This window comes from Sceloporus undulatus, chromosome 2 (assembly GCF_019175285.1).
Source record: "Sceloporus undulatus isolate JIND9_A2432 ecotype Alabama chromosome 2, SceUnd_v1.1, whole genome shotgun sequence".
NCBI lineage: Eukaryota > Metazoa > Chordata > Lepidosauria > Squamata > Phrynosomatidae > Sceloporus > Sceloporus undulatus.
In genome coordinates, this window is record NC_056523.1 from 316939665 (window position 1) to 316953530 (window position 13866).

The window sequence follows — 13866 nt, forward strand, 5'->3', positions numbered from 1 at the left end:
AATAATAATAATAATAATAATAATAATAATAATAATAATAATAATAATAATTCAGAAGCCTTCCTTGGGTGTATCTAAAAGTTTCTGGGTTGTACCTACCATGGTAAGAGTTCTTTGTGTGCGGATGTGTTTAATCATTATTATAGACTGTTCACACACTTGAAAGACAACTTCAAATTTTCCAGTGTGAAAGTTTATGAATGCTTTTAACACATTACCGCACATCTCAGAGGCAGGTTTTCTTTCTCAGCTTACTTTGTTCTGTGTGAAATTAAATGTCTTGTGATCCATGTAAGTGTGTACTGTCTCCTTCTGCATGTGTGTGTGTCTGTGGATATACTTGTTGCCAAGAGATCCTTCCATGGGGCACCAATCACATCCTCTTAATCATTACTGAGGGCAAGAATCCAATATTTTTGCATAATTGAGAATGCAAACCAGACATCAGGAGCTCTTTGCACCTTATATGTAGAAGCAGATGTGTCAGAAAACAGTTTGAATATTATTGAACATGACATATTTAGGGTGAATAGCATTAAATATTCATATCAGGGTATTACATATAGTCCTTATAGGTTATTAGAAGAGGGAACAAAGAAAGGATTTTTTCCCTTTCTGTTTCAACGTATCACATAACTCTAATTTAAAATTCATCTCCCCAATGAGTTTGATGATACCTTGCATAAATGCTACAAAGTAGGTGATTCTGAGTTCACTTACTGTTCAGAGCTAGTTAAATATCTGGGTCTCCTTACCATTTGATGTCTCATTGCACTGCAGTTATTACAATTTGATGCTGTATCACTTAGTTTAAAACAAAATACACCTTCAACACAGCTTGCACTGTGCCCTCCCCTTTGGGCACATATTGCAAGCGTTAAACGAGTTTGGTAGCTAGCAGTTGTTCTATCGTTGCAAAAGCCATCAGAGTTCTACAGTTCCATCTGTGCCAGGCTGGGAATCTTTTGGTTGCATTGATCTTTTTGGATTACAACTCCTCTTCCCATTACTATGATAAGAACTGTAGAGCAAAACATCTGGAGAATCAAACATTCTCCATCTCTATTTTCTGCAGAAAACCAGATTTTTTTTGGGGGGGGGGGTGGAAGTGGGGGGAGATACTATTATGGACTATAGCTCCCAGAAGCCCATATGAGAATAGCCAAAATTTATAATTAGAGCTGTATTCTTAAAGACTAACCTTTCTAATTTTGGCCAACCTCCCAAACAAACAAACAAACAAATAAAAAACCACAAACAAACCTGTCTTGAGCAGGCAAAGCAAGTCCCTGAGAGCCTGGGATATGAGTGGTTTAGAACAAATGGGTTGTCAGATCTCAGGACCTGGCCTTGAGTCTCCAGTTTTGGTGGGTCAACTCCAGTTAGTGTACAAAGAACACAAATTCACCAGTTTTGTTGGGCTCATGTCCATAAAAGAGGAAAAGATATACCACCCAAGCAGAAAGTTTGTTTGACCTCCTAGCCTTTGTCCTGTGGGGTCCCTCAGGGTTCTGTTTTGTCCCCCATACTATTTAAATATGCATGAAACTATAAAGAGGGTCATCTGGAATTTTGGGGTGCAGTGCCACCAATATGTGGCTAACACCCCGCTCTACTTCTCCTTTCCACCCCAATCCAAGGAGGTCACCCTGGTCCTAAACTAGTGTTTGTCATCAGAAATGAACTGGATGAGTGCAAACAAACTGATATTTAAACAAGACAAGACAAAAGTGCTCCTAGACAGTAGAAAAACAGATCAGGGAATAGGCATTCAGCCTGTCTTAGATGTTGTTACATCACCCCAAAGTCATAGGTTTACAGTTTGGGTGTACTTCTGGACAAATCTTTAAACTGGAGACCCAGATTTCTGTAGTAGCCAGGAATACTTTTACACATTTAAAACTTGTCTGCTAGTTGTGTTCATTCCTTAAGATGCCACATCTGGCCAAGGAGGCTGTGCCTCAGTTACACCCTATTTGGATTACTCTAACGTATTTTACTTGGGGTTGCTTTTGAAGAGTGTTTAAAACTTCAGCTGGTCCAAAGAGCTGCAGCCAGTCTGTTAACTGGGGCAGGTTACAAAGACCACACAATGCCCCTGTTGAAACAGCATCACTGGCTGCCAGTTTGTTTCTGGGCACAATTCAAAGTGCTGGTTATGCTCTATAATGCCCTATATGGCACAGGTTCTGGCTATTTGACAGACCGTATCTGTATGAGCTGGCCCAGGCTCTGAGAAGATCAGAAGAGGCCCTTCTTTCAATCCCATCACCATCACAAGCACAGTTGTTGGGGACGTGAGAGAGGGCCTTCTTGGTAGTTGCCTCCAGACTGTGGAACTCCTTCCCCTTTTCTTCAGAGGGTAGGCAAAAATATTTTTTATTCACACTGTCTTTTAAAACATTAAGATTTTAAAGACTGGGCTAGGGAGTGCTGTTTTTTTGGAACGGGAACTGTTTTAAGAGCTTTTTATCTTTTTCATTGTGTTTTATTCTTTTAATGAAGTGTGAATTGTTTTGATAGTTTAATTCTCTTTTAATGCTATCTTTTTATAAATTTTAACTGTATTGTGGGGTTTTTTTAAAAAAAATTGAGAACCACGTTAAATTCCAATTTTGGAGGGGAAAGTGTGACATAAATAGAATGGACAAATAAGGACTGTGCACAAATCTCCAGGTCAGCTACTAGAGCAGCAGCTTGCTACATTTTGCAAGTCTGCATGTATTTGTTGCTGCAACTTACAAAGATGCTTTAGGACAGGAGTGGTGGTCTTCTTCCTTTTTTTCTGAGATGTTGTGGTGTGAGGACTCATTCTCAACTATGCTTTGCATCCATCCTCTGACTCTAAGTAGTTAGGCTAGATAAAATGTTATTTATCCTATCTCCCCAAGTAAATGAGAAGGAATAATCCTCCCATTTCACCCCTTTAGCTAGGATTTCTGTCTTAATTTTAAATAAGGAAAATATGTTATGTGTTTGTGTGTGTATTTGTGTCTGAATGACAAGCTATGAGTAACTGTGCTTGGTACTTAATGGATAACACATAATTAAATCGTCAGGGACTGTCCCTAGATCTAAGGCTTCAGCCTGGAAACCATAGGGCCTGGGATGATCCTGAACTGGTAAACCTAACCACCACTCTACAAATTTCCCCTTAATTCACCAACATTTTTGTGTGTGGAAGGCCTCCCACATTAAGCTGGATATGCTGGCAATATCTCTTTGTGTGTGTGCATGTGTGTGTGCCTTCAAGTCACCTGTCAACTTATGGTGACCCCATGAATTTAATATACAATGATATCAGCTTCTGCCAAAACAGGAGCCTTTTGAGCTTTGGACCTGGAAGCTGTATCTACTTTGGGTCTAATTCCAGAGTTTTGAATCAGCCCTAAGTTGCTCATTTAGCTTCTCAGACAACCAGCCTTATTTATATGGCTTAAGGCCCATAAGCAATTGTTCATCAGGATCACCTATACGCCTGCCTTAGCTCAGTGACTGGACACATTAACTGTTTTTGGTAGGCTGGCCAATGACATGAGTGCTTTTGCTTAAAATGAAACAAAGGGCTTGGCACAATATGCTGTACTAATTCTTGGCTGGAAGTATCACAACAAATGCTTTTAAACTATTTGGCTTTGACTTTACTGCTATAAGGCAGCTGCCTCAGTCATCAGAGGTTGGATGTTATAAATGGGCAGTAAATAGTCTCACCCTTCCCCCCCAGAAAATATAAAGTAAATTAGGTTTTGATAGACATTATTGTGTTCTCTTCAGGTGTAGAGACTAATATGACTTAAAGAAGAAGAGAGAAGGGAATTGCAGAAGATCACAATGGTTTGGAGATCAGCAGGGTGACTCCCAGAAGGTGAACAGCTGTAGTCTGGGATCTACAAAGTTGTTAAGGCTTAGGTTTACAAACCAGGATGAAGGCAACACCTAGAAACCACACAAATGCTTCACGTGTTGTGCGGGTGTGCTATATGGCAAGAGAACTTTGTTTATAAAATTCAAAATCAGGTACAACCGGACTGCAGATACTATCTATTTTTTATTTATTTATTATCTGGTTTCTTTTACTTTATAAGGCAACATGTATTGTCCATATAGGGTCTACCCACCCTCTTACACAGAGGTCATCTATATTATGTTGGCATCCATTAATCTCAAAATGTACTGCAGGAAGCCATAAGGAGATGAGGTTGCTATGCAGTAAATTCTTATTTCCTCTGCCAAACATGGACAGCAGTAATAATGCATCATTGTTTTACTGACATTTGATTCATCTTGTTCATTATTCATTATAATGGATTCATTAAAATTCATTATAAAATGGGCCAATATTTGGTCTCTGAATTGTGAGACTTGGGGACAGTACTGCCACTCATTTACTAAGTGAGTGGGGTGAGGAGAACTGGTAGATTTGCTATGAATCCGTTCTTGATCACCACTCCTGCGGGTGTTTCAAGTTCTATAGAAGCACTAAGAGAGCTCCTGTGGAACTGGAAACAGCTCTATAATTAAAAGTGAATTTGTCAGCCCCATGGCAGGAGATCAACCAACTGCTCCTGGTCCTAAGGATCTGACTTTTCAACAGCATCTCCAGCACATAGGCAATGCCAACCCATCCATATGTGGAGCTGATGACATATGCCTATGATGAACACCGAAAGGTGTTTTCACATAAATGTAAAATGGCAAAAACGATTTGCAAACAGGAGGGAAATAGTCACAGTTGATTTCTTTGGGGGTCAGGAACATATGTAGATCAGCTTCCCAAGCTAACTTCACATGCACTATTTTAACATAGCTTTCATATACAGTGGTACCTCGGGATACGAAATACCCAGGTTACGAATTTTTCGGGATACGAATAAATCCCATAGGGATTTATTGTTTCGGGTTACGAAAGTTTTTTCGGGTTACGAAAAAACTCCGGCGCTGTTTTAAATGGAGCCGCGGCGGAGCCGCGGCTTTTTCCCCCATTAGCGCCTACGGCAATTCGGCTTACGAAGGTTTTTCGGGTTACGAAATTGGCCGCGGAACGAATTAATTTCGTAACCCGAGGCACCACTGTATTTTGAAACACAGTTCCTTCTAATGTTTTAAGCTGTAATGCATAGTTTTTCAAAATGGCCAGTGATCCTGCAGGGCCATTATTTTTTTACTTGTAACATCTTGATGAATTCACAAACCTGGAGTTTTTGCAGCTAGACAATTTTGTAATTTGGTCCCACTTTGGTTCTTGTACTTTGGTTCCAATTTGTTCTTTTGTAATCAGCACTTCTTTGTGAAACAGGTGGGAAATGTGATGTTTACGTTGTTATTTTTATATATTTTTTTCTGGCAGGGATGGAAAGAAGTGCTTGATCTGTCTCATGTGTCAGAATAATGGAGGTAGCTGTGGTTACTATGCACTTTGTCTTGAGCAGACATGTGGGTGAGGATGCTATTTGTTATTTTGCATGAAGCATCACATTGTCTTTGGCCTATCCCTATGAAGTACACTGCTTTGTGCTATCCATTGTCACATCATTTAGAGTATTGTGGGATATGGCTGAAAAATCAAGGTTATATAACATTGGACCATCTGATAGGATGGTAAACTTTGTGGTGTATGAAATTACTAATGTACTGTATTAGATTGCTTCTCTCCCAGTTTCCCTACACATGGAACATCTGTCCCATACTCTTGCTATAGCTACTGCTCAGAACTGTTTACAGCTACACTAACAACACAATTCCAGGAAGCAGGAAATCGAGTGAGTGTGTGGGACAATGACACAGACTGGTAGACTATCCCCTGCTTCTGCCAGTAGGTTGACAAGGAGGTACATGCTTCTCATATTCCTTCTGCTACATTGTCCTGCACTGTCCCAGTGCCAGTCTCTACCTTTCCACTCTGTGGATGCAGCTACACTGTAAAAATATTGCAGTTTGACACCACTTGAAGTACTGTAACTTCATGCTATGTAATCCTGGGATGTGTAGTTTTACAAGGTCATTCACCTTCTCCACCAGCAAATTGGTGCCTCACCAAACTGCAAATCCCAGGATTCTGTAGGATGGAGCCATGCCAGTTAGAATGGTGTCAAACTGTATTATTTCTACAGTTTAGATGCACCCTGTGTTTCCATTGCAAATGAAGGGGCACGGCTACAGAAAAGGTGCTACATTTTGTGTGACAATCCATCCATGTACCCAGTCCAAAAAATGTAGCTAATTTTATTTTGCCTTGAAATTAACTGTCATCATATTATAGTCAGTTACACATTATAGTCACAGTCAGAAGTAGGCTTTGTAAAGGTGGCAACATGTCATCGTCAGTTTTCCATCTGTAAAATTGGAATAATAGCTATGTATTTTGATGGTTTCAAACTTGGTTGAACTGAATTAGACATCTGCACAACTCAGAATAAAGGAAGGAAGGAAGGTAGGTCAAATCTTCAAGGATAAGAATCTAGATTTTCAGAATACATTATCTAGTTGATTTGAACACTGATACTTGTAAGCTGCCCTAAGATTTGAGATGCATTTTATAAACAAACAAACAAACAAACAAATCCTGTTGGGGTTCATGTTTTGCTTATAACCAGTCTGGTTATAGACAACCGCCACTAGGAGGGAAACATGAAATTATAACTATCAGTTAGGTATACTAAGTATGCAGATCACATCCTTTTTACAAAAGTCTTTAATAGTTGTACCCATTCAGAATACAAGATAAAATGAATAAATCTTTAGAATTACTCGTGAAGTTTTCACATTTCCAAATCAGGGCATAAAGATGATTTGATTTATATAGGAAGGAGAAAATATTGCCCCTACAACACTTTTATAAACCTTTGGTGTATTCATAAAGCAGTCTTGCTGCACTTAGTCCTTTTAAATGGAGAACACAAACAAAACAAACAAGACAAGGAGACTGCAATTCTGAACCTCCATTAACCTCAATGAGTGAATCACTGCTAGCTTCCCATTCACAAAAAAAATCAATACAGAAACGAACAGAAGCCTAGCTGGAGGAAATGTGGACAAAGAAAGTTCCATGTTTGATGGTGCTATAACTGGTGTGATTTCCCTCAATGGTTTTGATGCATACACAGCCTCTTCATTATTCTGAGCTATCATTGTGGCTCGATTGAGCTTCTATTGACTATAGTACTGCTGCTTATTATTTTCTCTAGCAGCAATCAATTATGTCAAAATGTTTCACAGTCTTGCCAGGAGAATCACACAGGGCTTGCTTTTGGCTTCACTGATGTCAAAACTCAGAACTGGGTTTTGCTTTGCATGCCTCAGTTCTTCCAACAAAATCAAAATAAACAAATACCTTTCAGAGTCCGGAAGAGAATAGGATCAGAGAGAGGCCCCACGCCTTTGGCATTACGCGCTTGTATTCGAAAGTAATAGACAGTGTCCAGATTGAGGTCCATAATCTGGTGCGTAAGCCGATCGCCACTGATGGATTCCATGACCCAGTCATCAATAGGGGAATTCTTGTCCAAGGTGTAAAAAAGGATGTAAGCTGTAAGACATATATATGTACATAATTTTTCTTTGGGTTGGGTGAGAATTTGAATTCTGTTCCTTTTTTTGTAATTATTTACCAGAATTTGCACAATTCTTTCTATCCGGAAGCAAAGGCAATTCTTAATATATTCCATTGGAGTGTCCTGCACATGCTTCTCTGCACACAGAATGAGCAATATCTTGATGTACATTTATGCCATCTGGATTTTAATTTTTATTCTTATTTTCGCACATCTTTCAAAATTGGGAACCCAAGTCAGTTTACAATTTAAAAAGGACAATATGGCTAAAAACATACCAAAAGTGAATATTAAAATGGAACTTAACTATTCACAATATTAAAATTATTTTAAAAACCACTTAGAAAGATAACATCCAATTAAATGTTAAAAGGCGATCAAAACAATCAATATTCAGTTCTAATACTTTGCTGTTATTGTGAATTGGGACTCTTGGGTATAACAGACAGATCCTGTGTTGGGTTATGGTGTTGTCCTATGGTGTGGGAGATCCAAGTTCAGTCCCTCCTTGAAACATGAAAACTGTTCTTTCCTACTGACCTAGGAACAGTTACTTTCTATAAACCTGGCTGATCACAATGCTGTTGCAACAATAAATGTCTGTGGAGAGCCAGGAATGCCTCCCTCAGCTCATTGGATGAAATGTAGAATAGGTGTGTGTGTGTGTGTGTGTGATCACTTCACACTACACAATTTATAGCAGTTTGACACCAACTGCCATTCCTCCTATGGAATCAAAAGATCTGCAGTTTGGTTTGGTGGTAATTTTTTCTATCAGAGCATTCTAAGCACTTCACCAAACTACAAACCCCAGAATTTCATAGGATGGAATTGTTACCAAACTGCTAAGTGGTACCTCGGGTTACAAAATTAATTCGTTCCGCCGCCGCTTTCGTAACCCGAAAAGCCTTCGCAAGCTGAAAACCCATAGGCGCTAATGGGGAAAAGCCGCGATTTCGTGTGAAATAGCGCCGAAAAGCACCAAAATTTTCTTCGTAACCCGAAATAACCTTCGTAACCCGGAACAGTTATTTCCTATGGGATTTTTTCGTATCCCGGAAATTTCGTAACGTGGGTATTTCGTATCCTGGGGTACCACTGTAATTGTGTAGAGTGAAAGAAACATGAGAAAATATGACAGTGGGAACCAGAAATCCACCATTCTCCACACACATGAACACCCACATCCCGTGAACATCTGATATGACTGCCCGCTGAGTAGGATTCCTGCTTGAACAGGATCTGCTTCATTCTCTTCTCCAAAAGGGTGATTACTTATATGCATAGGGGTAGAGTTTCAGAATCCATCCTGTGTACTGAAAGCATTTCCCAAAACAGAGAAATGTGGAGTGGGAGGGCTTGTGCACTAATGTATTTGCTGACCAGGAAAGAAGGCTCACTGTATTCAATTGTTATCACTTCTGAAAAGATAGGGTTACAATGAAGGTGTTATGGTTTCTTCCTGTGCACAATGGAGTACTTTCCTACTTGCTCTGACATGAAGGAGAACACTGGTAAGGATGATGACATATATGTACCCTAAGTGTGAGCTTTTTCAGATCTCAAGCTTCTTTGTTCATATCCATGAGACCACATATGTGCACATACCATGAGTTGCCCATTATTTCTCTTAATAATCAAATACTTCTGATGTCTAGCTATTGCCTAAAGGGATCATTTAAATGCAACATCTCCTCCTTTCTTCTTCTTCTTCTTCTTCTTCTTCTTCTTCTTCTTCTTCTTCTTCTTCTTCTTCTTCTTTTTCTTCTTTCTGTTCTTTTTTCCAGAGCATATTAACAGTACAGGCTCCTAATGGATATCTTAATTAGGTACTGTTGTTATAGAAATATTTTGGGGAATAAGATCTGTCCATGTATACCATTCATTAAGTTCAATCCTTGCCAGTCAGTATTAAGGGGTTTCGGATCATCAGTGCCTTACCTTGTTATTACAAAGTTAAACATCTACCAATAAATACTACCATAATGTGTCAGGCCAGGCACCCTATCATTATGTATGTTATGTTTTACATTATTGCCGAACAGCTTGCTTATTATAAGCTGTCCCTAATTGCCATTGAACATAACACATATGAAGACCTTTGCTCTGAAGGACTGCATATTGTTGTTTTTTAAAAAGTGCTTAGCACATTCTTCCATGAAAAAAGATGAAGGACTTGCTAGCTTGCTTTTCCATCAACTCTTCTGGCAAATTTTGTGCCAGTTTAATTAATGGACTCTCTCACCACCACTATGTGCAGCAAACAAACAAATAAAATGACAAGAGCCATTGGTATTTATACTAATAACAGGGGCTTTTCTCGACACACCTATATCCTGAATAGTGCCTACCTATACAGAATAGTATTCTTGGGTGATGACTGTCCCAGCCCTTAGATTTTGGAGCAAAAGTTTGGGACTTAGGGATGAGCCCTCATGATGTCACAGGGACTAGGGCTTAGTGGTGTTATGAGAAAGATGCTCTGAAGGGCAGTCACTGGCGATGATGTTTTTTTTATAGCAACAATCATAGTTGCACAAGATTATTCCATGGAAATACAAAGTACCAAGCCTAACAAAAAGTGTGTGTGTTTACATACACACACTTTTCAAGGCAGTGTTCTTGTTTTGGGATTCTGCCCCCTTACCTGTAGGACTGGAGAAGAGGGCACAGCCCCTGAGACTCCAAACCGTATACTGAGAAATGCGAAACCTAAGGCAGTAAGAACCTCAGGCACCTTTGTTAGACATTCTTACATTGTAGATATATGTTAATTTCATTCAACTGACAAGTTAAAATACAGGGTGTTGTTGTTTTTTAAGGTTTCTGGGCCCAGTGATTAAAACCATATCTGTATACATACATAGTTTTAAACTGTTTCCAATTTTTGAATCAATCAGTTACTTAATATCTCTTTAAAAATGTTTAGGATTTTTTTTGGGGGGGTGAGTTTTATTTTAAATTGTTTTACCTGATTTTTGTGATGTTTTTAAACAGAGGAAATCACTAGAAATAGCTAACAATAACCCCAGTCCCCTCACCAGATCTCCATTCTTTTGCTTTTATTTTACATGCTGTAATCTCATTTTGTAAGCAAATCAAATCTGAACTCTCCCTAGAAGCCAAGATGACTAAACTGAGACCGTTGTACTTGGACATGTTGTGATAAGACATGAAAATAATGCTTGGCAAGGTAGAAGGCAGTAAGAAAAGAGGGAGATCCCATCACAGTGGATGTACTCAAACAAGGAAACCACAGCCGTGAGTTTGCAAGACCCTTGATGATAGGATGACTTGGAAGTCTCTCATTCACAGGGCTGCCATAAGTTGAAGTTAACTTTATGGTAGTTAACAACAGCAACAAATCTACTTTGAGAGACTTTGCCTAAAATATAATCTAATCTAATATAAATATAAATATAAAATATAAATATAAAATCAGCTGGAAAAAAATCAAAATAGCATTCATTTTTAAAATGGAATGCAAACAACCCGCTATGTGTATTGCCCTCCCCCTGGGACTTGATCCACCTCTTTCTTGTGCTGCCTGCCAGAAACTACACACACACACACACACACACACACACAGGAAAGGCAGTCTGGCAGATCACTGTACATTTGGTTGGATCACAAAATAGGTAAGATGCTCTTATCTCTTTGCTAACACTGAATAAGAAATTATTTAAATTTATGTGTGGGATGAGTGAAAAGTGTTCACCCACGCAGCCTACTGGTACCTAGAAAAGCTTATTTTAACCCCGTGGCAACCTGCATGAGCAGAACGCACATGTCAGTAGTCAGTGGCTTGGACAGAATCCACACTGCATGTGAACACTTCAAATGTGTTGCCAGTGCCTTTTGTACCAGCATCACATTGAAAGCAGCTATAAATGTCAAGTTACAGTAGGAATGTGTAGGCAAGGCATCAGTAAGTGCACAGTAAATGCACTGAAATATCAGAGCTAAGTATATTTTGCATCCGCAAGAAGATTTCTAAATGTTTTCTCTACAAGATGACATCCTGAAATTAGAAACTCATATAGTTGTTACTGTTTCATCTGTCTGTCTGTCTGACTTTACACTTTAGACAATAGACTTATCTGTTGAAATGCCATTCATTCACTGCATCATAAGGCAGTGACAGATTTACATTCTCTCCATCTTTGGAGGTACTTTGGACATAACATGAGAAGAAAATATTAATTATAAAAGACAATAATGCTTGATGAGTAGGAAAAGAGGAGGACCGCCCTACAGGGGAACTCAATCAAGGAAGCCACAACCCTGAGCTTGCATGACTTATGCAGAGCTGTTGATACCAGGGAGACTTGGAGGTCTGTCATTCATAGGGTTGCCGTAACTTGAAGTCAACAAGAGAACAATTAACAAAAACCAAGGTTTCTGAATGTAGCGTTATTTATCCTTGGATATCTGACACTATCCCTCAGGTGGGTGAACAACTTGCTGGGCACAGTTATAGAGATCGATTCCTCAATGCATGACTTTCCTTCTCTGCTTTTTTCTTCTTCAGGGATCTTCTTTCCTCCCAGGTCTTCTATGATGATTTGCTCTTTGCCCCCGAACAGGCATTTTCAGGGCTTCTATGTTCTTGTTTTCTTATTAGGATCACCAGATTTGTGGACATGGCCCTGAGTCACAAAGTCCAGACTCTTTTCCAGGGAGAAATCTCAGGGCAACAGCACACTGAACAAGAAGGTGTGTGCATATATGTTTTCCTCATTTTTAGACATGGGTTTTTTAATTTGCATTTTATTTATCATTTTAATAGTGTGTGTGTGTGTGTGTATGTTTGCTACACACAATTTGCTACACTTGGTGTTTGTCTATACAATCATGGTTGATGTTTAATGGCATTACTGCAGGCTGCCCCTTATAACATGACTCTTGTATCTTCACCAGGGCCTACCTTACTGCTTCATCACAAGGACTCATATATAACGTTTAATTATTGGCCCTGAAATTGTCATGACCTCCTATCCAATCTCCTATTTAATTTGATAGAGACGTAAATGAAATGGTTCCCTTTGGGAAGGATCATAGCTCAATGAAAGACCATACACTCTGCATGCAGAGGACTCTAGGTTCATTTTCCAGAAATTCCAACTAGGACTGGAAAAGATGTTATATGAATCCCTGAAAAGCCAATCCCATCCAAAGAAGACAAGACTGAACTAGATGGTACAGTGGAATTACTTGGTATAAAATGACTTCTTATGTTCCTAAGCAAGAATTCATGAAGGGTTTCCCTTGAGAGCCAGCATAGTGCAGTGGTTTGAGTTTTGGACTAGGACACTGGGAGACCAGGGTTCAAACACTGGCTCAGCCATGGGTGACCTTGCACAAGTTACACTCTCTCAGCCTCAGTGAAAGGGAAAGGTTAATCCCCCTGAAAACAAATTCTTCCAAGAAAACCCTGTGATATGTTCACCTTAGGGTCACCATATGACAGAAATTACTTAAAGGCAAACAACAACAACAACAACAACAACCTTATTTGATTAAAATCTCATGGTAATATAACATGCCATAATCCCTAATGACATTATCTCTGCGGCTTACTATAAGGCAGCATTTTATGCAATGGTGCAATTGCATGCTTAGTCTTTCAAAAGAAATGCATGTGAAATAGAGGACAACCACATATGCAGATTCTGTAGACATTTGGAAACCAGAATGGAATCGAACTGAAGTAGAATCCCAAATACAATTCTGAACTGTTTTGTTCTACTCAACCCAACAAAAGCCAAAACTGATGCTGCAATAACACAGAATTTTCTGCATCACATGAAGAAAGTAACTTACCTGTAATTTTCCCATTGGCTTCTAATGGAGGCTGCCAGCTGACAATTACAGCCCGAGGTTTGCCTTCACGAGTAATGACTGTCAAATCCTTGGGAGCAGATGTTGGGGCTTAGGAAAAAGGGGGGGAATCCAGAAAAAAGGGTCACATATTGGGAATAAAATCTAAATAAGACATAAATAAGTCTAGAGACGAGAAGATTAAGAGGTGATATGACAGCCATCTTCATGTAAGAGAAGGAGTGAACTTGTTTCCTCCCACTGTAGAGGATAGGACCAGAACCAACAGATTCCAATTACTCAAAAGGAGATTCTGACATTAGAAAGAATGTCCTAACAGTGAGTGGCATCTGTCAGTGGAAGAGATTATCTCAGAATGTAGCAGGCTCTCCTTAGTTGGAGACTTTCAAACAGAGTTTAGATGGCCACTTTTGAGGCATGCTAATAGAGTGATTCCTGCAACAGAAGGATTTTGGACTAAGGTTGCATTAGCAGT

The 13866-nt window shown here is 39.3% G+C and overlaps 1 protein-coding gene across 1 annotated transcript in view; it reads right to left on the reverse strand.

Annotated features, from left to right (window-relative positions):
• DCC (DCC netrin 1 receptor) overlaps positions 1–13866 on the reverse strand; it is a 401229-nt gene that overhangs the window by 137341 nt on the left and 250022 nt on the right. The window contains exons 13-14 of the mRNA XM_042447857.1: positions 13374–13481; positions 7331–7525 (exon numbers count right to left, since the gene is read on the reverse strand). Coding sequence (XP_042303791.1) covers positions 7331–7525; positions 13374–13481 — 303 coding nt within the window. The remainder of the gene's footprint in view (positions 1–7330; positions 7526–13373; positions 13482–13866) is intronic.